This window comes from Podospora pseudoanserina, chromosome 1, assembly GCF_035222485.1.
Source record: "Podospora pseudoanserina strain CBS 124.78 chromosome 1, whole genome shotgun sequence".
NCBI classification, from domain to species: domain Eukaryota; kingdom Fungi; phylum Ascomycota; class Sordariomycetes; order Sordariales; family Podosporaceae; genus Podospora; species Podospora pseudoanserina.
Window position 1 is genome coordinate 7,869,206 of NC_085920.1, and position 23,879 is coordinate 7,893,084.

At 53.6% G+C, this 23,879-nt stretch overlaps 8 protein-coding genes across 8 annotated transcripts; 2 read left to right on the forward strand and 6 right to left on the reverse strand.

Moving 5' to 3' along the window:
* Positions 1-486: 486 nt before the first annotated feature.
* HAC1 (transcription factor that binds to CRE motif) lies at positions 487-3,324 on the reverse strand. Its single transcript, XM_062943436.1, has 2 exons — positions 2,058-3,324; positions 487-1,981 (listed from the first exon to the last, which is right to left on the reverse strand). The coding sequence occupies exons 1-2, from the start codon at positions 2,396-2,398 to the stop codon at positions 646-648; spliced, it is 1,677 nt and encodes a 558-aa protein (XP_062806551.1). The 5' UTR covers positions 2,399-3,324; the 3' UTR covers positions 487-645.
* Positions 3,325-6,106: 2,782 nt separating this feature from the next.
* On the reverse strand, positions 6,107-7,745 carry QC764_121990 (uncharacterized protein). Its single transcript, XM_062943437.1, has 2 exons — positions 7,140-7,745; positions 6,107-6,891 (listed from the first exon to the last, which is right to left on the reverse strand). The coding sequence occupies exons 1-2, from the start codon at positions 7,309-7,311 to the stop codon at positions 6,539-6,541; spliced, it is 525 nt and encodes a 174-aa protein (XP_062806552.1). The 5' UTR covers positions 7,312-7,745; the 3' UTR covers positions 6,107-6,538.
* Positions 7,746-7,791: 46 nt separating this feature from the next.
* On the forward strand, positions 7,792-9,101 carry DID2 (Vacuolar-sorting protein SNF7). The gene is made up of 3 exons (XM_062943438.1): positions 7,792-8,088; positions 8,172-8,249; positions 8,327-9,101. Exons 1-3 carry the CDS (start codon positions 8,038-8,040, stop codon positions 8,828-8,830), a joined length of 633 nt encoding a protein of 210 aa, XP_062806553.1. The 5' UTR covers positions 7,792-8,037; the 3' UTR covers positions 8,831-9,101.
* Positions 9,102-9,344: 243 nt separating this feature from the next.
* SKI2 (Antiviral helicase ski2) lies at positions 9,345-13,340 on the reverse strand (the record flags this gene model as incomplete). The annotated part of the gene is made up of 1 exon (XM_062943439.1): positions 9,345-13,340. One exon carries the CDS (start codon positions 13,338-13,340, stop codon positions 9,345-9,347), a length of 3,996 nt encoding a protein of 1,331 aa, XP_062806554.1.
* A 237-nt stretch (positions 13,341-13,577) lies between these two features.
* CSM3 (chromosome segregation in meiosis-related protein) lies at positions 13,578-15,325 on the reverse strand (the record flags this gene model as incomplete). The annotated part of the gene is made up of 2 exons (XM_062943440.1): positions 14,623-15,325; positions 13,578-14,565 (listed from the first exon to the last, which is right to left on the reverse strand). The coding sequence occupies exons 1-2, from the start codon at positions 14,886-14,888 to the stop codon at positions 13,578-13,580; spliced, it is 1,254 nt and encodes a 417-aa protein (XP_062806555.1). The 5' UTR covers positions 14,889-15,325.
* Positions 14,915-18,583, forward strand: QC764_122030 (uncharacterized protein). The gene is made up of 5 exons (XM_062943441.1): positions 14,915-15,309; positions 15,374-15,390; positions 15,472-15,677; positions 15,802-16,385; positions 16,456-18,583. Exons 1-4 carry the CDS (start codon positions 14,992-14,994, stop codon positions 16,095-16,097), a joined length of 837 nt encoding a protein of 278 aa, XP_062806556.1. The 5' UTR covers positions 14,915-14,991; the 3' UTR covers positions 16,098-16,385; positions 16,456-18,583.
* Positions 16,673-18,277, reverse strand: QC764_0025810 (uncharacterized protein; the record flags this gene model as incomplete). The annotated part of the gene is made up of 3 exons (XM_062940117.1): positions 17,633-18,277; positions 17,433-17,579; positions 16,673-17,377 (listed from the first exon to the last, which is right to left on the reverse strand). The coding sequence occupies exons 1-3, from the start codon at positions 17,729-17,731 to the stop codon at positions 16,673-16,675; spliced, it is 951 nt and encodes a 316-aa protein (XP_062806557.1). The 5' UTR covers positions 17,732-18,277.
* Positions 18,584-21,455: 2,872 nt separating the features above from the next.
* QC764_122060 (uncharacterized protein) lies at positions 21,456-23,672 on the reverse strand (the record flags this gene model as incomplete). The annotated part of the gene is made up of 1 exon (XM_062943442.1): positions 21,456-23,672. One exon carries the CDS (start codon positions 23,670-23,672, stop codon positions 21,456-21,458), a length of 2,217 nt encoding a protein of 738 aa, XP_062806558.1.
* Between the last annotated feature and the right edge of the window lie 207 nt (positions 23,673-23,879).

Below are 23,879 nucleotides of genomic sequence, written 5' to 3' on the forward strand. Positions count from 1 at the left end.
AACAGATGCAGTACGTGCGTGTTCAAGATCAGGTTGAGTTCGTCCCTGAGTCAATCCCGCGCAGCCCAAGTCGCTTTCATCTAAGTTGCCGGTGATCTAACTAGGTAACATGCGCCCACAACTGGCCAGGTCCAGATCCAGGGTTCGATTAGGAAAGTCGGATTGATAGGCAAAATAAGATAATAAAGAGCAAAAGAACAGAGGAGAAAAAAGAATTGACAGAGGAGAGGGAATCCTTGGGCTCTGAGATTCTTCTCATGCGTACAATCCCAGCAAAACTCGAGGACTTCGTCTTCCTCCAAGCCCTCCCGTGAAAAGGAAACGAAACCTACATGGTGGATTCACGAATCCTAACCTGGATGGATGTCTTCTATCATGCCCTGGCACAATCGCGGCTTTCCTTGGGCTTCAAAAGTCGCAGGAATCTACATTCCTCCAACAGATCACGATAAACAAGCACAAGAAATCTCAATGGGACAATAAAAACACGTGAAAGTGAAATTCAATTCATGCTCAATTTGAACGCAGCGTGTTACGCTTCCAGAGCTTCCCAAATCAACGCCAGGTCCCAGCCCTCCACCATAATGTGAGCCTTTTGTTGAACCCCAATGCATCCGACCAAGCCAAAATATTTCATACAAATCGTCACTCAGAGCGATGTCGCTTCCGGTCGCCCTCAAGGGAATCCGGTTTTCTCTTGGATACTACGGTCAAGACATAGTGTCTTGCCTGGTTATTAATTGTTGGTGTTACTGTCTTGGGGACACACGAGTTGCTTCCGAGTTTGGGCGAGACTTGTTGGCGGATTTCTAGTCTCCGCTCCTCAACCTTGAGGACCCACAGTAATGTGAGTAGGACCTCCTTCGACGGTAGTGGTACTCCTGTCGGCCATGTAGCTGGCCTACCGCTTTGCTGCTGCTGCTGCTCCTTTCCGTCAGCTGCTGCCGCCGCCGAAGCGTCGCCTGCCTTAACCCGGTCAACTGTGAATCCATCAGAGGACACCAACCGCAAGGCCGCCATCGTCGCATCCATTAAGGGACGCGCCAGACTGGGGCTGCAGGTAAGGATCTTCCGAAGAAGTCTCAGTCTCAGGGAGGAGGGACGAGTCTGCGACCGCGCAGGAGGTAGGTTGCTGCGGCTGCTGCTCGTGGCTGGGGGCGAGGTTGGCGTCGTCGGAGAGGAAGTCATTGAAGTCAAAGTCGAGGTTGTTGACCTGGAACGGGAAGGCTTCGGTGTCGTCACCAGCCAGATGATCGTAGTCAAAAGTGCTGGAACCGGGGGAAGAGAGAAGCCCGCTTTCAAGGACATAGCGATCTGCATCAAAGGCCTCTGACAGAGAGAAATCAGGGCCGAGGTCGAAGTGAGAAGGAATTGGAGCTGTAAGTAGAGAGCCAGCGCTGGGCGCAACTGTTGTTGCGAGTTCTCCAACCACGCCGATGGTGGTGCTTCCGCCGACCGACACTGCAGGTCTTGGCACAACATCTCAGCAGGATGTTGTGTCGCATCGGGGGAAGCGTTCGCCACGGGGGCAGAGTCCGCAACAGGCGTTGAGGCCGTCGCTGGGAGCTCGTGCTCCTCATCAACCTCGGAAATAGGCGTCAGGGCCGCTGGGTCAACGGTAGTGTTGTTTTGTGTGTTGTGAAGTGTTGAGAGGGAATCTGGCTTGGCCAGAGTGCTGTGCCCATCTTGTGAGCCGAATAATGGTTGTGAGAAGCTGAGTTGCGATGAGAGTCTGAGGGCGTCGAAGGTCTCTGGTGACCCGGCCCCAGCACCGAGCCTGGCGGCGTTGCGGAGTTGTTCGAGAAGAAACTCGTTGGTTTGGGTGGCCTTGGCGAGAGCGGCCTCCAACTCCTGGTTGCGCTTCTCAAGACCCTCCACCTCCAAGCGCTTGCGCTCCCGAGAGGACTGGGCCGCGCGACGGTTGCGTAGGACGCGCTCCACGCGGCGCTGCTCCTTCTCATCTTCAGTCTTGGCACGTTTCCTAAAAGCTGGTGTTAGCTCCATGATTTGTTGTGGGGAATGACCCCCGATGGGTCCACATGATTGCATCATCGTACCTTGGTGGGAGGTTGGTCTTGGGCTCTGGCAGCACCTGACCCCATGATTTCCTCTTCTTGACCGGCTTCTTCTCTGGCTCTGGGGTGCCGGCAGTCGAGGAAGGGGTCACGGGCGTCGGAGAATGTGTGTTGGCTTGGGTGAGAGCGGCGAGGCTGGCCAGCATCGCGACGTCGGATGTCGGGTCCGCCATAACGGAAGGAGCGGGGGATGACTCGGCGCCAAAGAGCGAAGGGTACATCTCGCCAGGGGTCGACAGGAGAGAATCGTTTGGCGAGTTCTCAAACTTGATTGTCGGCGACGGCGTGTGCGTCTGGGTGTGGGCGGTGGACCAGGACTCCATTTTGAATTGCTGGTGGGGATGGGTATCTGGGTATTTGCACCACGAAGGAGGACTTGTAGGTTTGTCGTGTTGTTTCTGTAGGATTATGTCGCGTCGTATGCTTTGTCAATCGGTGGAGCCGGGTTCGACAAAGAAGCGGGTGGTAACAGAAAAAGTTGACTGTAAGGAGGTGCCGTCCTGAAGCCTCGATACAAATATGTCAAAGAAGGAAATTGCTAAGGATTACGCATTGCGTGTAATGACGAGGCCATCAGAAAGTGGAAGCCTTGTTCGTGACTCAAGGCTGCGGTGGAGCTGGATGGCTGCGTTGCGTGGTCAAAAGGACAGAGTGTCTTTTTTGGAAAAGAGGGTGGTCTGCTGGGGAGACGCTGTCAGACGTTGGGGCCAGGACGTGCTTTTATCTTTTGGCCACGTCGCCTGTAAAAGGGGTCGGGCTGCCTGAGGCACACATGGCCTGTGCGGTGTCTTACTGAGGGCCCCACACAACCAGGAGTGACAAGAATTGCGACATCCGCATCCCAAACAGGGAAGAGCCCACAATATTCAGACGGAAGCCTGTCAGGGGCACGTCCGACGTGCATCCACCAGTGGCTCCACCATCGACTTCAGCAACACCGATCAGGGAGGAGCAATGCTCACACAACGCACTGGAACATGCAAGGAGGCGGGGGCGTATTGGCAGCAGTAGCAGCCCTTCGATTCCATCAGCCATTGAGCCTTTTCCATCAGCCCTCGTTCCGTCGAGTCGTGGCTTGACACACGCCCGTTCAGGGGGGGCCGACGGCTGAGCCAACGTCAAATGGAAGGTGGAAACGTTCCTCCCGCACTCCGGCCGCCGTACGTCTATCGCTCCACCAGATAAGCCTCGTGGTGGTGGCAGATAGGTCTCGCCAAACTTAGCACCATCCACTGTGGGTTTAACTTGGACTGATAGGGATAGCGACGCTTCAACGGTCTGTTGATCCGAAAGCACATGCTTGAGGCATTCTTGCTCTCTGCATCAACTGGCGAGTTTCCGTGGTTCAGCCGATGTCTCATGCATTGGTGGACAGGCGGGGGTGGCACTGAGAGCAACAACAATGTGTAGAAGACCGCCTGTACGGAGCAGCATGTCATCCGATTGCTATGGCGGAGACTTTTGGAGCAACTACGGAGTTCCCATTCGCCATGCTCCATTTTGGTGATAAAGGGAATGGAGTCGCTATCTCGCCACTGCCATACGCAGCGGTCAATCTAAGAGATTATTAGCAACACATATGACTGCGGTGCCACCAGCTGCAACCTGCGCCGTTTGATCGGGAGCAAATGCACAGAAAATTCGGGTCATTCGGGACGACTGTTGAAAGGTTGAGCCAGCCTCCGTCCAGAATCATATCACACGGTGGTACGCAATCTGGAATGGGAGAGCAACCGCATGGCAAAACCTGGAGAAGTGGATCTCGAACAGGCTGAATGACCCCGGATCCAAACACCAATAAAGCGAGCACCTGCAGCAAAGCCTTGAGAGAAGCATTGCGGAGGAAGCTGCCGAGGAGCTTCTCTTAGATTGGAGTTCATGGCCATTTACCAGGTGCGGTACTTCTAGAAACTGCCCTCATTAATCAATTTCACCCTCTTGGCCTGCTTCTCGTAACGCGGGAGCTCTTCGGCATTGTACCGGGCCGTCTGGGCGACAAATATGTCAATTGAAGTCTGGATGAGTACTTTCAGTGAGAATATTGAAAGCATCGATGACTATCTGATGCTTCGATACGCATGGTGTTTAACTCCACCCAGCATTTATCAGGCAGTGATCAAGATGGCACCGGCAACGGGAGTCCTCGGCCGTATTCCAGGTTGTTTACGGCAATTGCTTTGTATGGCCTTTTGTACAACCTCAGCCTCCTCCCCAGGTGTAACTCCACTGTTGCTTCTCAATGGTTGCCTGCACTATCATGGCGGTGTTGTAGGACAACGGCTGACTGCCTGGTGCATTGCTGATGGGTGAGAGGCATAAGCGTTGGTGCTGACGAAGTGCACTGCATCCACTTGAAGCTGACACTGCCGCATTTCAGTATCCAACAGCCCCCAGAAGGATCACTATTCCTGCGGTCACGGGTATTCGGGGCGCTTGGCTGTGGTTACGGCGTCTGCATTCGTGAGGCCGTATAGTTTGTCGTATCTACCTACACAAGCCCAGTCAAGCCCCGCTTCCCACCCAGTATTTTACTCAACGATTATCATGCCGCCCTTTGTCAACAAGATCAGCATGAATAAGCCCATCATCAGCCGGGGAGAATGTGCGTTCCAGAGTCTAGAGACAATATTCTGCAAGAGGGGCAACTGATTCAGATTCTGGGTGTGCCGATAATAGGCCCAAATAGGAAAGGCGTGGTATCGGAATAGAAATGCCAAGGATCATGGTCTCCCTCTGGACTCGGGCGAAGGAGCCTTCGGTGCCGGCAGAGGGAGGGTTCTTCCCCAGGGCAGGGAGTTGCTTGCAACCAGAGAATTGTTTGATCGATCGCTTGGATGATCAGTGGTTGATCCAAAACCCCCTTCTTGCCACGCGCCGGTGATGAATCCACAAGTTTCCCGTTGGGGAGAGGACGGCAATCAATGGGAATCTGCCATTTTCTTTTCTTTTTTTGTGCTTACTACCTTGCTCGCTTCGTTACACAAAATCTGCCCTGTCAAATAAATATTTCCATTTAACCCCAATTTCTTTTTTTGTTCCTGCTTCAAAGAATAACGACTCTTTGCTATTAGGCGCGCCATATACCACCGCCCAGAGGTTTTCGGACGACAATTCGGCCCTCCACCGGACCTTTCCAACAGAAGCTGCATAACATCCGGTCTATTCAAGGATGGATTGGGAACGGCCCTCCCGGTGAGGGGAACAAGGAGGAGAGCAATGAGAAGGGCGGCGAAACTCACGGTTGCAGGCCGGGTGGAGTGGCCCGACCTCCCTCCGCTTTCCCAGGGGTTTCTTTGCAACCATCATCCACATGCTTTGGAACCGCCGCCCTTGGAACTGCCAACACTAGCAATGGAAGCGAGCGAAGGGGTTCACCAACCGACAACCGGTCGCTTGTTTCCGCTCCCTCTCGCTCCCCCCGCATAACAATCAATCGCCAAGTCGCCTCGGCGGGACGCCATTCCCCCAGACTCCTCCAGCCTTCCAATATCCCAACCCCAAAGGCGGCTCTGTGATCCGTGCCTGCTTGCTGCATGAGACGCACACTTTTTGGAGACGAAGCACAAACGGGACGACGGGCAAGCAAACCACAAAACCCACAACTCCACAGGCCTTAACTCCAATCGAACGAATCCATCCGTGATCGTCCCTCTTTTTCCCACCCGCAGCACTCCATCCTGTGGAGCAAACTCTTTATTATGGAACCTGGGGTAAAAACCAAACGGGCCTCGCATGGAGGGATGGAGCTGGATCGGGTTGGATCCCCCCAGGTTCCCCAGATTCTCCAGGTGCCACTCATCGGTAGTGATCTTCCGCATCTTGTCCACCTATCGATCCGTTCCTTCCTTGTTCTCATTCCCCCGTTTTCTGTCATGGCGCTGGGACTGCCTGTCACACCAATGTCAACCATGTGGATGCCCCCCAGAAGTCTGGGGTAAAGTCATGTCAAGCGGCAGGAACTCGCATGGGTAGAGCGTTGGTCCGCACATGAAGAGTGGACGGCACGCTTGTTGGTGACGGCGCCAAAGCATACAATGTCATGATGGCCCCCGGACCCTCGGTCCTCCGAAGAGAGGTATATTATGTGCTGGATGTCGCGACGTCTGAGCCATACCACCGTCCCCCGATCTCTTCACGTTCCCAACATCACGTCCTGTATGTACATGCAAGATCTCTTTCTCTTGATCACCCATCCAGACGCACAAATTTGGAAATGGCCTGTTTATGTACAATATAATACTGGCTGCTCTATGTTCAAGTCCCCCGTCTATCAATGCTTGCCACCCAATCGCCAGATCCCTAATGCCCCCAATGCTCCTCCCCCTTTTTTATTTTTGCTGACCCCAAACGCCTGACACTAAACATGCTGACCGCTCAGACGCCATTATGTCTTCAGAGTTGAGCATAAAACCCCCTCAAAACAGACACACCGATTTCTGGAACTCGTTCGATTGATTGCTCCTCTAGAACTGCTCGTGGCCCCAGGGGGGGGGAACGCCCCAAGGATGAGGAGCCTTGTTGATGCCTTCAATATCGCTCGTGACCCACCCGCCGTAGAAGTCTTGCGGGGGAGACTGGGCGCGTTCGCCGTCGACATAGCACTCCCAAGGACCCGCAAAGAAGGCCAGATAGCCCTTGATGGCCTCAAAATCTTTTGGAGGCTCGTTGAACGACCAGATGCGGTTGCTCACCGTGTCAGCCGCGTTGATGGGGCTCATCATGGCGTAGTAGGTTATGGGACCTCTGAACTCGTCAAAGGAGGTACGAGGAGTCGTCGAGAGAGGAAGTCTGACGCGGGAGGGTGGGATGAAGTAAGCTACATGCGGCAAAAAGGTCAAGGTTAGCGATTGGCCATGATGAGTCTGCCATTGAAAATCGAGCGTCGGGTCCCTGCATATCACCGCCAGATGGGAACTCGAAGAGTGGATTGAGACCCCGATCTGGATGGAGCTCAACGGCGTGGCCCTGTCGCCGGAGGGAAATGGCGGGAAGACGGTGGACCAACTGACTCCATCTCCGGACTCGACCTGGCGAAACTTGTCGACTAGAAGGGGGGCAACCTACTGGGCGCGTGATGGGTCTCCAGACACCAGTAAGCCTCACCGGGCGGGCAATCGGCTATAAGTTGGCCATGCCACTTGATCTGGATGTGTCTCTGGACTCGGTCCACCACGGGGGGACGCGGAAATGTCGTGACGTTGTGTTTCCGCATCGCCGACATGTTGTAGTTACTCATGTGGATGGTGTTTTGGGGAGAGATGCCGTCTAAGAGTGTCTTTTCGTGGTAATCAAATGTCTCACTGGTTCAGATCCGAGGACGAGGACTGGAAGAAAATTGTCTTTCGATGCCTGAAAAGTCAAAACTAGCAGCATCCATGTGCTCCTCGCAGTGGGACCAAAGTTTTGGCTTGACGTAGACCCACTTTCACCTTTCTACGGTTCACTGTTCGTTCGCCCGAGGGGGCAGGCTCAATCCCGTATCCGCCTTCCATTGCCGAGCGTGTTTTTGTGCACCTTCCGTCCGTGTAGACAGTGGCTCGGGTCCTCGGTATCCATTATTCACGGATTGCCCCTTTCCCTTGAGGCCGAAAAAAAAAAACAATACAGCACAAGCCACAACGTGCCACTGAATAGGGTGAGCGGTGAAGAGGCCCCTGTCACCCAACTGCGTCATGCTTTGTGGCGTTGGATTTGACCCCCCTGAGAACCCCACCATTTTCACGGCCTGAGCCCCGCACTCTGCCAGCCGAGCCAACTGCGGCCGGCAGCTGGGACGCAAGGCAGCTGACGTTACCAAACAACCTTGCGCCTCGCCAACATCAATCAGTCCACTGCCTTGCAACGACAACGACATCACCACCTCGAAACGCTCGCGCAAACCTCACCGTCCCCCTCGACGACGTCCTTCCTTTCGGGCCAAACCCTTTTGTTCAAACAACATTCTAGAATCACAGCCGCCACCATGGCAAATCGACAACTCGCTCGGGATATGCAAACCGAGTTTCAGGCGCGAGTAGGCACCCCACGATTCCCTTGTCGCCGACAGCAGTGGCAACCATCATCATGCTCCTCTGCTAACATTCCCTCCCCTCTCAGTTCAACGCCAAGCAAGCCCGCCGCGAAGCCCAAAAGGCGGCCAAACAAGACAACGAGCTAAAGAAGCAAATCCAAAACGTATCTCTCCCCTTCTTCCCCCGCTTGGCCATTATCTGCCCCCCCTCCCCCTTCTAACCTCCCATCTCGAAATCTAGCTCCTCAAAAAAGGCGAAACCGCCCAAGCCGCCCAAAAAGCCCGCATGCTCCTTGCCAAACAAGCCATCGCCGCCCAAATGGACCAAGCCGCCGACATGGCCGAGCTCTCCCTCGCCCAGATCCAGGCCAACAACGCAATGAACCGCATGACGCACATGATGGCCCAGTCCTCCCGCACGATGCAGCGCGCCCAGCGCCAGGCCAACCCCGAAAAGACGCTCCTGACCCTCGAGCAGTTCCGCAGCCAGAACGAAGAGTACGCCATGTCCAATGGGATTTATCAGGACGCCATGACGCAGAACACTTCGGTGCAGGTCAGCGATGATGCTGTGCATGAGCTGTTGGGCAAGTTGGCGGATGATGCGGGCTTGGAGTTGAACCAGGAGCTGGCAAAAGCGAGTGCGAGCAAGGTTGATCCGGTGAAGGAGCCGGCGCAGGCTGTGGAGCCGACGGCGGAGGAGGAGGATGCGCTGCAGCAGAGGTTGAGGGCTTTGCGGGCATAGATTTTTGGGAAGGGTAGTGGATGGGAAGGGAACGACGAACACGAGATTACGAAATGAGGTATATTTGGTTTCCTGGGTTAAGGAGGAAGAATTTCTATTTTTCGTTTTGGCGTTTTGGCGTTTATCGGGTTTGATACTGCCAGGCATGACGCTTTGGAAGTTCCAAGAGGACTTTACCATGGGTTATGATCCTTGTGGTGGGGGGAAAGTGTTGGAATAGATCACACGTCACAGTCAATTTGGGTCACATGTGGCCAAGATATATCAAGACATTGCAAGAGCTTGTATTTCATGCCGCCACCAACGCTCAAACTCATGATTCCCACCAGAGAAGCTCTCATGCTTATATGTCGCTCAACTTTGAAGCATTCCTTCGTTGAAGTAAACGAGCCATATTCTCCTCCAGAGCTAACCTTCATCTTGCCAAATCAGCGCCTGCCATATGACCCCATAACTCCCAACTGGCCACCAAATAACCCATAACATCATGCAAATCGCTAACAGTTAGCCGCGTTTACATGTAAAGACTAGCCACAGCAGTAATATCCCTCCTGATCAACTCCTGCGCCACCGTCATCTTCTGATACAACTCGGGATCACCGATAATCCTAGCCGCATTCTTCACCTCCCTGCACGTCTCATCCAACCGGGAAATCGTCCGCACAATCGTTCCCTCCAACACATCCGTCAGATTCGTGATATTCTTGAAGCTGACACCCTTAGCCCACTCATACACCACCTCCATCAACCCAAACCTAGGCTTGCTGACAAAGTCGTTGGACTCCTCTGATGTCTGGATAACCTGGTGGAGAGTCTGCACCGCATTGACCTTTTCGGAGAGCTCGACAATAGTCTTCATGCCCTTCTCTAGGTTGTGCGTCAGCTTTGGGATGGACTCTGTCTTCTCCTGAAAGACAAACGCCGAGAGCAGAGCGGCGATTTCGGCGGGCTCGTAGTCGGCGAGGACGTTCTCGAGGATGAGCTCGGTAAGGACAAGCTCGTCGCCAGAGTGAATCTCACAGGCTACCTTGCCCTTGAGCTGGATCCGGGTTTCTTCGTCAATGAAGCGAAGGTCCTTGAGAACCTGGATACGCTGCTCGTAGTCGGGGAGGAGCTGCAGGTTTTGGTTGGAGAGGGCCTGGCGGAGTTGGTCGATGTTGGTCTTGATGAGCCACTGATCGTGGCACATGGCATAGTGCTTCAAGAAGAACGTGCAAAGCGGAGCGGCGGATTTTGTGAGCTTGACCTCCGCCTCATGGCGCTTGTTAATGATGTCGTGAATAGCCAGGCTCTTGATGCGACCCAGATCCATCTCATCCCAGTGATCAGAGGCCCAGGTGCGGCAGATGGTTTGAAGCTTGTCCTTGGCTTTTTGGTAGCCTTCGCCGCTGCCAAAGATGTCTGGCAGGATGCCCTTAGTGACATACTTTGTCAAGCATACCAAGTCACTCAGGGGGACGTGCAATGTCTTGGTCCCGATATGCTTCTTGGCCTGGGGGAGTGACGTGTAGTACTTGCGTAGATTGGGCACAAAGGGCAGCAAGTCCGTGTCATTGCGAATTTCTCGATTCGTCCTAATTTCGAGAACATGCAACATTGGAACCGTCGCGCTGCTTTTGGTGCTGGCGCCTTCAGCGAGCAACAAACCAGGAGTACGGACACCTTCCTTCATCCAGACGATGAGACGACCAGGTGTAAACATCTTCCGGCCAATCGGAATGTTCAGCAACGCGCGATACAGCTCCTCTGTCAACTGTTTGAAGTCCTCACCCGCCTGGTGACAGTCGTCCATATGAACGTCACAAATCTGACAAGAATCCCTCTTGACCTTTGCCAAATCTGCCTCGGATAGTTTGACCGCCTTCTCGTGCTCGGGTAAGAGCTGTTGAGTGGCGTGTTCTGAGAAACTACGCTTAATCATTTCCTCGATCTTCAGAGCTTCGACGCGTAGTAGGTTCAAGATCATATTGTAGGTCAGGCGGAATTGAGACCGGAGCTTGCTAGGCTCTCCGAGAATCATTTGCCGGAGATCAGTGACAGGGGGGGCTTCATCGCCACCAGGAGGCACAATGATGACGGAACCGACAGTATCGAGACCGCGTCTACCGGCCCGACCAGCCATCTGTGTGTATTCACCAGGAAGGAGATTGCGGAAAGAATGGCCGTCATGCTTGCGGTATCCCGAGAAGACAACTGTTCTCGTGGGCAAGTTCAGGCCCATGGCGAAGGTCTCAGTCGCGAAAAGAACCTTGACCAGAGTCTGGGCGAAAAGAATTTCCACCAACTCCTTGACGATAGGGAGCAAACCACCATGATGGACTGCGATACCTCGCGAGAGCAGCTCTCGAAGGCGCACAATCTGGGGCAGAGTTCTGTCCTCGGGCTTCAAACGAGCAATCGACTTCTCAATCGTCATATGAATCGCACTCTTTTCTTGAGCGGTGCAGAAGTCCTGGTTGCTCAGAGCATCTGCATTCTCCTCACATCTCTTCTTGGAAAAGACGAAGATACAGGCCGGAAGAAGAGTCTGCTTCTTGAGGAACTGGACAAGGTGAACCCACAAGTTCTTGTCCTGAGCAGCAGATGTAAACCCTCCTGGTCGGCCTGTCCGGCCCATATGTCCGGGATTGTGGCTCGCGCGTGGTGGTCCACCTCTCCCACGCTGCTGTTGTCCGCCACCCCGACCGCCGCCACGTTGCTGATTGCCCCCTCTTTGCTGGCCTCCACGGCCACCACCTCTCTGGTTGCCACCACCCCGAGCTGGTGCGGCCTCGATGGCCTTTGGTGGCTTGTCCTTGCCCTGCATAGCCGCATTCGCATCCTTCCACCCCTTCTCGACGAACCTCTTCTCAGAGTCGACGATCTTGTAGATGTTTTTGTTGGCCCAGAGATAGTGCTCTAACGGCACAGGTCTCTTCGGCGTAGAAATGACGTAAATATCCTTCTGCTTTGTGCGTCCTACCCACGAGGCGAACTCATGAGTGTTGGGGACGGTAGCAGAAAGAAGAATCAAGGACACATGCTCTGGTAGCATAATGATGACCTCTTCCCAGACAACACCACGCTCAAAGTCGTTTACATAGTGGACCTCGTCGAAGATGACGAACTCGACATCGCGGATGATATCGGCTCCACGGTAAAGCATACTGCGCAGAATCTCCGTAGTCATGATGAGACAGCTGGCCTCCGGGTTGATCTGAACATCACCAGTCAGGATACCAACCTCGTCGAACGTCTGTCTGAAGTCGCGGAACTTTTGGTTGCTGAGCGCCTTGATCGGGGATGTGTAAATAGCCTTCGTCATGTGTTTTGCCGCAAGAGCAATGGCGTATTCAGCCACCACTGTCTTACCTGCAGAAGTATGGGCTGCGACGAACACCGAGTCGCCATTTTCAAGATGATAGACGGCTTCCTTTTGGAAGTTGTCAAGTTCGAATGGCCATTCTCTGGCTGGATCTGGCACCAGCTCCCGGAAATTGGGCATTGGTCTGTTGATATCCACCATGTGCGCCCATTCGCGGCCTGCCTTTCTAGCGCTGGATGCTGCAAGTTTGCCATGGGGTTCCAAAGCTGGGAACTCCACTGGAAGAATGGAGTCGATATCCTCGAGGTCCTCCTCTTCCTCGCTCTCGTCAGAAGCACCATTCGTTGGGGCTTTGTCGGCGTCCTCATCCTCTTGATCAGGAGCTGCCTCGGGCTCCTGATCCAAGACCTGTTCGACTTCCTTCGCCTGTTTTTCCGCCTCTTCATCCGCAACCTTTCTCCTTTTCGTAAAGTCGATACCCCTGGAGACACCCGGAGCAACCTCAAGCAGACCACCGGATCCAAGCTTGATAACACGTTCTAGTTTCTTCCTGCTGTCAGCTTCCTCAATGGCAGCCGAAGCCCGCAGCTGATCCTCCAACGCAGCTGTTGACTCGATACCCTCCAAACCACCAGGAGCGAAAGGGAAGAACCCGGCGCCACCCCGGACAAATTCAGATCTGCTGGCGGGTTTCCTAGTCATGGACGTGCTGTTCTTCGCCGTGGCATGTGAAGCCGGAACAGTGACATTTCTGTAGCCTGTGACCCGACCCTCAAGCCCATGACGCACGAAGCGGGTGACGGTGCGGGTCTGGCTGGGCGCAATGCTGAAGAGCAGGGAGTAGTCAATCGGGGTGTCCCATCGTTGCTGAAGTTTGTCGAGCCACTCGTCCGAGAATGTGGTCGATGGCGACAGGAATTTCCGCTCGAGTTCGGCGCGCAGCTCATCAGGGTCTTGCTTCTTGGGCGGCTTAACTACCTTGTGGTCAAGGATGTCGTCAATTGCATCGAATGTGGAATTGTCCTCCAGGTGAAGCCGTTGTATGGCATCTTGGAGATCGGTCGCCATTTCGGCGGTAATGGTAGTGTGATGGTCTCGTCCACTGCTTGCAAAAATCAAGTGATATTTTCGACCGAGTTCAAGGTGTGATGTTGTGCCCAAACATGGACGACGCCAGCCTGGAAGACAGCAAGGTCGCAGCTTCATCGACTTGCCCCGCCAAAATCATTTGTGGGGTAGCCTGACAAGGATGCACCTTTGTGACGACAGCTCGACAGGCACGCAGGGGTTAGGGTTGCATCATATCTTTAAAGGGGGCCCAGAAACATAGCGCCGTCTTCGTCTTCAAGGATATTGTTTGAATGGTGACACAGTAGTTTAAACTAGTGTCTCTAAAATAAATGAACATTTGGCTCTTGCCGCATACGGAGTACCACTGGCCTTTTACCACAACCCATCCATCTCTGCCATTGCCGCCTCATCATCGTCAAAGCTGGTGTCTTTTTTGGCCCCAGCCTCCTTCTGGGTTTCAGGAACAGGCTTATAAGACGCTCCCTCTGCCTCTGCTTCTGCCATCAGAGCGTCAAGATCGTCCTCCTCATCATTAACCTTCATAGGCTCCGTAGACTTGGGTGCGCTCGGTGCCTTCGTAGGTGGCTGGGCCTCAACCTCGGCCATAAGCGCATCCAAATCGTCATCATCAAAGTCATCCACTTCTTTCCTTTGCGGGGCAGATGGTTTGGAATTGCCACCGCCAAGTATGCTCTTGGTTGACTGGTTCGGTCTAGTGGACAATGTTTCCGCTTCTGCCTCGGCCATCAGAGCGTCCAGATCGTCATCCTCTGGTATGTTATTCGCCTGTGGTTTTGGTGGTGCCGCTGCCATGCTGTTACTTGTCCCGTTCCCAAATATGCTTCTTGGTGGCTGCCCAGAGTTAGCCTCTGCCTCTGCCATCAGCGCATCCAAATCATCATCGTCCGGAACGTCTTCACCCCTAGCCCCCTTGGTCGCAGCTCTTGGCGTGGCATTGTAGATGTCATCGCCTCCAAACAAATCATCCCCATCGGGTGTCTTCGGTCGTTCCTTGGCCTTATCGAATACAGGCGCAATCCTTCCTGTATCTTTTGGTGTCTTATCATGTTCGTAAATCGGAAACGGGTCTACGTCGTTCGGACCCTCCTCTCCCTCGCCTCTGGGTTTCAACTCGTCAATCCATTTCATCCTGGCGTTCCGCAACGATGTCTTGTGTCCAGCCTTTTCCACCATTGCCAATGCGTCAAGGAAGCTGGCTTTGGGAAAGAGTTCGTCAAGCCATTCCTGGTAGAACGATAACATTCGGGCAGCGTCGGAAAATTCGTGGCCTTTGCCTTTGAGCTTTAGTCTGGATTGGGCGTTTTTTCGGAGCCATGGGATGCCTTTGTCTGATAGTAGTCTAGTCATGATATTAGCATACATGCCAGATCAGGCGGGGGCTAGGCGAAGTGTATACCGGGCATCGTCAAGCTTGACTCTGGGAACACGAGCTTTCTTCCTGTCGACTTCTGTTTCTAACCCGAGAACATCGGTCCCTTTTCTCTTTTTACTACTGGCGTCGGTCTTCTTGTCATCGGTCTTCTTGGATTTGTCGCCTTTCGGGGAACCGAACGGGTCTTCCTCGTCAAAGTCGCTCCATCCTTCTAGAAAACTATCGACAAAAGCACCGCTATCCTTTTTGTTGCCATTGGTGACTTTGCTGGGACCTGCTGCGGCGGGCATTGTGAGAATACTTCGTGGTCGACTATCGCAACTTTTGCTGCTTCAACTGGTGTTGTTGGGTTTGGGGGTAGACAAGACCATTTAAAAGAGACGCGACTTTGAGATGGTTGGCGCGTCGCGCGTCAAACAGTGTAAGTGGTTGTGGCTTGCCCCGCAGCGCACAAGCCACATTGAATTCCCGCCAAGACTTGTTGACATGATATTTGCCTCAGGCATCAATCCACTGCTGGAGCTTCAACGGCTTGGGTCCAGCAAGCTTCAAGGAACGAGCCAGTCCAGACGACCTCAATTCGCTTGCCTGCGCCCGCCCTGCTCGACGACGACGACGACGGAAACCGCCGGCCAGGCCCAGTCAGTCACAATGTCGACCACTCCCGGAAACACGTATACCATCAGCAAGCAGATCAAGACTGAGTACCCAGTGAGTTTTGCGGTGCCGAGAAACCCAATTGAAGGGGACCAAGCTAACTGGGGTTTGCACACAGCTCATCGATAATGATCCGTATGGTCCCCCCCTCACTAGATGTCGAAGTTCTTGAGCACGGAGATGGACAGGAATTAACATCGATTGGTAACAATCCAGGCACTTCAAGCGTGTAATTCGGTACGCCCGGCCGTCCGATTACGTCCACGGCATCGTCGCTGCCGCCGCCGGCCCCAGTCTTCTCTACGCCATGGAGAGATTTGCTCCCTCATATGTCGGAAAGGGTGGTGTCGCCCAGACCATGCGGTTGGGCGGTGCCATGGGGTTGTGTGGTGGTTTCATCTACTTTTACCAGCGGTCTATTCGTACGTCATCGCTCCATCACAGCATATCGAGGCAACAGTCGGGCTTCGGGCTGGGTTTAGAAGAATTCGGATAGTGTGGGCGGGTGCAGGCGGTACTAGAGACAGGAACTGACGGCTCTGATAGTGCGCTTCTACGGTATGAGCGAAAACGCCCGGGAAGTCCAGATGGACATGCGCGAGATGGTCGACAAGGTCAAGCGCGGCGAGCCTATCTACGGCGAAAGTCAGCTTACTCCCGCCATGCAGGGTGTTGCCGCCCGCCAGTCTAGATATTCCGCTCTCTTCATGGCTGTGCTCCCCTGGTTCAACTTTGTCAACCACAGCCAGCACGGTGTTGACACCGCCAAGTATTACAGACAAGCCGAGAGGGAGCTGGAGGCTGAGCGTCTTGCGCGGGAGGGTGGGAACCCTAGCCAGTAAAAGGAAAAGGAATGAAAAGAACGATTGCATGTGCGGGGAGGGTGCTGGACTGCGGGTGCCAGGTTGTATATACCAATGCTAGAAGGCTGGCCAACAGACATTTTTTTTGATGAACACATTGCTAAGTATCTATCTTGGGTTGATGTGCTCACTGGCTTCCAGCTCTTACACCGAATATTAGCGCTCAAACGACGTTGGATTGGATGTTTCAATGGGCTTGAGGGGTAGAGTTAGATCAATGTGTGTATACTTTAGCCCTACTACGCAACACGGCAGCGGGTATCTCATGTACGTTTGAAAGGTTTACCCGGAGTTAAAGATGATTTTAACGTAGCTGACAATGGTCATACCCAGATAGTTACTCATATATACGAATGCTATGCATACAAATCTCGCACTCACCACCACGCCACCCGTGCCCACCGCCTTGATTCAGCTATCCTCAATCTACCCTCCGGACCTCCCAATCAAGCCACCAGTGTTTTAAGCGCACTGCGAGTAGTAAGGAGGCGAAACAGCCTTGCAAGATCCGCTCTGTCGCAGGGTCAGCACCGATGCCACTTTGGAAAAGGGGTTCACTCATAACAACTTACAGCGCAGTTCGTGCATCCAGTATACCCGTTACCGCCACACTGCCCATACATGGCAACACTGCAACCGGAGTTGCCGCCGCCAGCATTACTACCACCGCCAGTAGCAGGAGAAGAACCACCGCCTCCTGGAGCAATCGCGGAAGGAGAAGAGCCAACCTTGCAGGTTGACGCACACCCAGTGCAAGCCCCACCAGGAGTTCTAGTCTCACCACCAGAATAAACCGCCGGTCCAGGGGCGGTGTAAGAAGTAAGCGCAGCGTGGATGTTCACCTGCCCTTCACTGGCACCATAGGCACCGGGGAGCCTCACCGTCGCGGGGCTAGCGTTGCCACCACCGGAGACGGTGATCTGGTAGCAGGTCATGTAAAACTGACCGCCACCGCTTGGACCAGCAGCGTGGAGAGCTAGCGATTCGGCACGGAGGAGATAGTCGCCCGAGGGGATGTCAGCGGGGATCTTGACGTCCATCTTGCCGCAGCAGGCGTTGAGGTCCTTGCTGCCCCAGTTGTCATCGTCACCAACGCGGCCGCCAGCCTTTTTGGACCACGAGTTGGAAAGGATCTTGAACCAGCCGGTGGAGGTGCCGTCGGCGGTGGAGGCGTCTGGGACCTTGGAGAGGTAGACCTGGACGGGGCCGTAGTGGGCGCCGCCGATGGCTTCTTGAGAGCAGGACCGGTCACCAGTTTGCTGTGGGTAGGGTTTCAGTGACGGTGCGGAAGGAAACCATGGGGTAGAAACATACCTGGTGCATCTCAACAGTCACGGTGCCGCCGGCGCGAACAGGGCACTTGCCAGCGACGCCACGAGTACCGGCATTGCACACAAAGTCACGGCCTCCGACGTTGGTGACGGGCGAGTTGGAAGGGGGGAGACGAGCGCAGGAGGAGCCGTGCTGAAAAGGTCAGTCACAGGTCCAGGTCAACACCAGGAGAGAAGACTTATATAATCGGTACCGTCAACCCAGAGTTGCTGGAAGGTGGCATGGGCAGCAACCTCTTTGGCGGCCAGAGCCGTCAAGGCAGCAAAGAATGTCGACTTCATTTTGAACTGGAACCCGGATGGAGTCAAGATGCAAAGAATGGAAGCAAGCCACTGACGAAGCAACGGGCAGAGAGAGGGGGAGGGGAGGACAACCGCTTTTTTTTCGGTGATATATACTTCTCACTGTTTGGCTGCTTCCACTCTACCCCAGATGTAGGGGGTGGCTTGCCAGGTTCTCACTCGCGCCCACTCGTCATACTCGACCGTTGGGCTGTCAAAGCTATGCATGCATACGGGGGCGTTCCAACCGAGCTCACTTACCGGCCCTCGATTCCTTGACTTGTCAAATCTCACCCTGTCCAAACCAGGACAGGAGGCTCGATCAGGAGTATACTACCGTGATCACTCTTTGGTCGAGTGGCTGCATTTGCCGAAGGCAACATGTCTGCACCCCAGCCGGGGTCCCCAGACTGGTGTGGTTGGTGTGTGGTGGAATACACTCTATCCGCTCGAGAAATCTGGGGTATAGTGTTCCACGGCATGATTGAGGTTTAATATGGACCAAACGGGCACGCGGACGAGCAGCGACAAATGAGGTTTGTGAGCGCATATTGGAGAGGTGCTGCGGGATCAATATCAACAGAGTATTTACCCGGGCCTTCTCACGGCAGCGCTGGGCCCGCAGCACCCGGCTTTCCGCAATTGGTGCGGACACAACAGACAGAAGTGGACTGGATGATCCGTTCCGGTTATTTTGGTTGGGTTGTTTATTGAGGGTGGTGAATCTGCTGTAGAGCGGCTACGATGCCAACCAAGTCGGTGCATGGTATCTAACTGGTGAGAGAGTCGCACATCAAAAATCAGGAACAACCCCTCGGACGGTTTTCATCCTCTGTGATAGGCAAAGCCCGCACCGACATGGGTCTCAAGCAGGGGCATTTCAAGATCTGAATTGTCTGTATAGCAACCATTGTGACCGGGTTTTCATCATGCTGCGATTCGTTTCGGGGGTCAGCCTGCATCGGCCTTACGCCGGAACTTACTGCCACACCAATGAATCTTCCATGGGCTCCTAATCTCTCACCACTTTCCCGACTGGCATGACTTGTCCGAATTCCTGATGATGGTCAAACACAGCCCTTGGCAGAAGCGGGTGGCCTTCTAAGACCTCGCTGAAGGATCTCAGGCAATCTAAGAAAATACATGGGAATGGTGGGATTATATGGCCTGGAGTACAGCACGGCTCGTCATTCAAATCCCGAGAGCTTTTTACGTCATAGGACTGCTACGGTCTGACTTATTTGTGTGCGAAGGCTTGGTGAGCCGTGGCATCTGGTAAAATCCTGCGAAAATCATTCAATCTAGTGGAAGTTTCGATCTTGACATGAGCAACACGCCCGTCTATCAAGCTGCGTCTCCAGATGCCCAAGCTCTCAACTCCACATCCATCTCCTTGCTATAATCTCCAAACCTTGCCCACAGACCATGAATCCAATCGTTGTACCTCTTCGGCCAGCTTCGCCCTTCAAACATGGCCTTTGTAAACTCCCAATATTCACGGATTGAATCCTGCCATTTCCCAATCAACTATCCCAGTGACCATCCACCCTCTGGTCCCGTCAGGCCGTTTGAACTGATCCACCAGAATGTTTCTCCGGTTCAGATCTGCGTGCGTGAACACAATTCCATGACCTTGTCGACCTGGGTCGTCAGAGCACCTCATGAGCTTGCTGAAGTCTGCTTCGTCACGAAACGGCCCCCACGGTTTCCCACCACGAAGTTGCATGTCAGCAATGGAACCCCCGAGGGTGTTGCATATGGCCATGGTCTCGTTGGCGGTAGTCGGGATCCCACAAATTTGTGACATGTAATTTTCATGTTGCCCGATAATCTGCCTCGCGTCCCTGTTGGATGACGCATTGAGGGATTGAGCAAGTTGAAAGCCCGGAAGCCCAGTCATGAGAATGAATGCAACTTGGCGGCCGCCCGGTCGATAGACGATATTGAGTGGACGCGGAACTGGCACATCAGAAAAAATCAACAAAGGAATTACGAACGAGAGATCCACGGCTTTGAGTTTGTCGAGGCTACACATGAACACATTTGAAACTACCAGCATCAATCTCTTCCCTGGGAAGATTTCTCACATCTATGAGGAGCGTTGACTAGAACTAGCTTGTGTCAAAGCGACTCATAATCCATAATACCTTGTGCCTATTGTTTGCACAATGCTAAGTAGCAGTCCTCTTAACAAAGCAAAAGTGCTACAGACTGGGTCAATATAATGTCAAGATGTGACTCATTACAATATCCACAGTTGAGAAGCTGCATGGCGCAGCAGAAGCGCGCCGGCTCATAACCCGGAGGTCACTTGATCGAAACAAGTTGCAGCTAAACTTCTTCATTCCCCCCCCCCCCTTTATTTTGGGCTTCATCCCATTCTTTGTTTTAAAGCTTCATGTCCCTGAAGTCAAGCGTATGTTTTGTCTCATCAAGCCCTGGTATACCTCTCGGTGATTTGAATCAACCATCGAAGTCATCGGGCAAGGTTTGGCTGGGCCTTGGCTTCTCACTCTCAACCTGATTAACTATGCTTCAGAAACCCCAGGCTTGCTGTTATCGTCAAATTACATGAATTTTACGGCCGACTAATGACCGTTGAAACATCGAGCTTTACCCTGCTGTGGGGTGAAGGTGCTGCTCTTGCTGGTAAGATAGGTGGATCAGGATGGCTGTGGCTCCTTTCCACCACCTGCCGGCGGCCAAGGCATGTTTGTTGGCTCCTTTCCTCTGAGCCACTGAGTGAGCATGGTGGAAAAGAAATTGCATTTCCTTCACAAGGTGCCGCTCTGGTGATACTGTGGAGTCTACCGTGTGGCTCTGATTTCTTGCAACCAAGCCCACTTTCTTTCTCTCGCTCAGGCTCCTGGCTCCGTCGCTTCTTCACCAATCCATTCATGTTTGTCTTAGCTTCAGTCACTAGGAACCTCACCTTAGATTACACGATAGGACCGCTTAAGCAGAAAGAATCATCACCAACAGCCAGAGAGTATAACAAGTCATGAGGAGGATTTCCCGAATAAGGTCCTAAAACAACCTCAGTCCTGCAACAGGTTTCCGTCGAACGTACAATACAGCAACGGGCCTCTGCTATCCAGGGATGCCACTCGTAGTGATGACTTTCTCGTCGGCGGATACACCACAGGCAAACAACAGCTAACCGCTATCAATCATCGTGTGCCTATGGGTAGAGATCAAGAAGGCGACCCCACGTTCTCGCCGTCTGATGGAGCTGCCCACCTCAACTCAACCAGGTAATATATGCTACCGACGTGCAGAAGATGAAAAGAGAGCTGTAATTCATAACGATCGGACCCCAAGACCTGATATGTTTCGTCGACAACTTCGACATGCAAATGTTGACTCGAGAGTGTGAGGCCATTACGTCTGCACAAGGCTCCAGAGATAGTCACTAGACAGGAAAACATACCCACAAGGCGTTCAAAGATGGTCATCAGGCGTTAAAAGATTGTGGACAGGCGCGCAAGGACAGTAGATAGGCCTAGAAATATAGTTGATAGGCATTCGAATGTGCTTGATAGGCCTTCAATAACGGCCAAGGGGTTCCAACTGATAGTCAACAGACATTCAAACATTGCTGATACACGGTGTTTGTGGATATTAATGCCAATAATCCACAGCAATACAGCCACAGTCCATCCTGCCTCCCCGGGTTAGAAGATGATCCCCGTATATAGTACCTGCTCAACCCTCGATAGCCTTCTTAAAAAGCCAACTTGCTCACCACCCTCGCCTTCTCCCACCCTTCCTCCGTCCGAAACACATCCACCACCCTCTCCTGCCAAAACTCCTCCGCTGCCTCCCTCGCCGTCAACCCATTATACACATCCAGCACCTCCCTATCCGCCCCCTCCCTGAGCAGCATCAGCACCGTCTCTGCGTGTCCATGCCTGGCAGCAATCCACAGCGCCGTCTGCCCATAGTGTCCCGAAGAATTGATATCCATCCCAAACCCAATCAGCTGCTGCGCCACGCTCGTGTGCCCGTTCCTCGCCGCGATCCAGAGCGCACTAGTCTGGTTCTCGGAGTCCCTCTCCTGCTGCAAGACTTCGTGCACAACCCCCTTTTGCTGGAAATACATCGTCAGCGCCTTGACGGCGTTGCCGTGCCCCATCGATGCTGCCTTCCATAGCACGGTTCTATTCTCGCTTGATGCCCCGGGCCCGTAGTCGGCCTTTTCATCGAGAAGCATCCTCACGCAGTAGGGGTGATTGGCAACGGCCGCCATCCAGAGCGGTGTCCGTCCTGACGCGTCCTTTGCGTCGATTTTGGCGCCGCGGGAGACGAGGGTTTTGGCGATGGGTTGGTGTCCCTGGTTGCAGGCTACCCACAGGGCGGTAGAAGCGTTTTCGTTGCAGGGAGTCTCCAGTTCGGCGCCCCGGTCGAGGAGCTTGTTCACATAGGTGGATTTGTTGTCTTTGCAGGCTATGTACAGAGGGGTAAAGGGGATGCCGTTGAGGCCGGAGGGGAGGTTGATGTCGATGTCGGGCCGGGCGAGGAGCATGTCGACGATGAGATGGTGTCCGTACATGAGGGCGGAGCCGAGGGGAGTTTGCCCTCCGCGGCCTTTGTGGTTGACGTTGACGTCGTTGCAGTTGAGGAGGAGCTTGGCCATTTCGAGGTGGCCCTGGAGGGCGATGATGTTGAGCGCCGTGTCACCGTGGCAATCCTTCACGTTGGTGTTGCAGTGAGGAAGGGCGAGGAGGCAAGAGAAGAGGGACTCGTAGCCTGGTTTGTCGGCTAGGAAGACCAACGGTGGTCCTCGAGAGGTGTGCCAGGCGTTGACGTGGAAGCTTGGCCTGGCGACGACTTCTGCCGCCGCTGCTTGGTTTCCTTGTCTGATTGCCCATTGAAAGGCCTGACTGGGGATCTGGTCCAGTTGATTTAGTAGATGCTTCAAGTCCCACTTCGTAGACGGCTCAGGGCCTGGGATGCTCGGTATTTGCCGATATTTCAGATACAAAATCGTGTTTTCAATCACTCGGTGCAGGGACATGTTGTAGTCTGGCTGCAGTATCCCATCAGCACTTGCATCCGACGCTATCCCGATCAGCGCATAGATATTATCGCGTGGATCGGTGGCCTTGCTTGCACCGAACCGCCCCAGGAGTGAACACAGATCCGGTGCGTCTTTCCACCATGACCTTTGCCGCAGGTATCCGGGCATGATATCCAAGACAGCTTGGGTGTGCGCGTCAACTTCTAACCCCATTAGCTTGGGCATGAGAACAAACACCCGTGTCGGAATGGTGTTGAAACCACAGCTGATAACAGCGCTCCTGGCGCTGAAAACCTCTTGGAGGATCCATACCCTCTTGAACCATGGCCGGCTTAACATATCTTTCAAAGCATTGACCCGGCATGTTTTGATGCTGGTCTCGCCCGTTCCGTCTCTCTTCACGAATATTGACCACTCCTTAACCCAAGCATCTGGCGAATTCCTTCGATAGTTCTTCCTTTTAGTTGCTCGCTTGTCCAACTGGCTCATCAAACCCATGAGAAGATCGATGTCGTCCGTACCTGGCCCAAGCCATATGTGCACATTCTGGGCGTTGGAATAAACCAGCCTCATTTGCTTCACCTGGTGGTTCTTTTCTCGATGGCTCCTTTGGTCGATACACAGGGCGTCAACCCATAGGATTCGATCCTGGTCTGGCTGCCTCAGACAACTCAAGGCCAAGTAGAGATTTTCTGTCACCGCAGCCTTCTTCCCGCATAGTTCAATTTCCTTTGATATCGGCGCATCACCCCACGCATAGGAGAGAGACTCGTAAGGGACACCCTCAACCTGGTGGAGAAAGGTCTCAAACAGTTCACATCGAACCGGTTCGTCCACGCGGCCTCTGAGAAGACGTATGAGACGAATTGCATCGGTTTCGAGGTCGATAGGTGTGTATATGTAGTGAGAATCCGGCGACATGATGTTGCGCGTCCGATCTCCGGCTCCCGAGGGTCAAAAATTATAAAATGAGACGTTATTGAAGCCCGAACGTGAATTACGCGCCGAGGGCTGCAAAGGTGCTGCGGGGTCAATCCAGCTCTCGATCAATCATAGACGAGACAGCAAAAGCGCTCACTGCCGCAGGCGCACTGCTGTGTGACTTGATGGGACACATTTTTTGTTGCT

What these genes read in the sequence shown, in the direction of transcription:
- HAC1 (XM_062943436.1), bottom strand. Translation starts at nt 2,398, where the DNA reads ATGGAGTCCTGGTCCACCGCCCACACCCAGACGCACACGCCGTCGCCG. An exon ending in AAGACCAACCTCCCACCAAG is followed by an intron (nt 1,982 to 2,057) that starts GTACGATGATGC and finishes ACCAGCTTTTAG; the next exon opens with GAAACGTGCCAAGACTGAAG.
- QC764_121990 (XM_062943437.1), bottom strand. Translation starts at nt 7,311, where the DNA reads ATGAGTAACTACAACATGTCGGCGATGCGGAAACACAACGTCACGACA. An exon ending in GGAGACCCATCACGCGCCCA is followed by an intron (nt 6,892 to 7,139) that starts GTAGGTTGCCCC and finishes TGCCGCATGTAG; the next exon opens with CTTACTTCATCCCACCCTCC.
- DID2 (XM_062943438.1), top strand. Translation starts at nt 8,038, where the DNA reads ATGGCAAATCGACAACTCGCTCGGGATATGCAAACCGAGTTTCAGGCG. An exon ending in AAACCGAGTTTCAGGCGCGA is followed by an intron (nt 8,089 to 8,171) that starts GTAGGCACCCCA and finishes CTCCCCTCTCAG; the next exon opens with TTCAACGCCAAGCAAGCCCG. An exon ending in TAAAGAAGCAAATCCAAAAC is followed by an intron (nt 8,250 to 8,326) that starts GTATCTCTCCCC and finishes CTCGAAATCTAG; the next exon opens with CTCCTCAAAAAAGGCGAAAC.
- QC764_122030 (XM_062943441.1), top strand. Translation starts at nt 14,992, where the DNA reads ATGGTTGGCGCGTCGCGCGTCAAACAGTGTAAGTGGTTGTGGCTTGCC. An exon ending in CTTTTACCAGCGGTCTATTC is followed by an intron (nt 15,678 to 15,801) that starts GTACGTCATCGC and finishes CGGCTCTGATAG; the next exon opens with TGCGCTTCTACGGTATGAGC.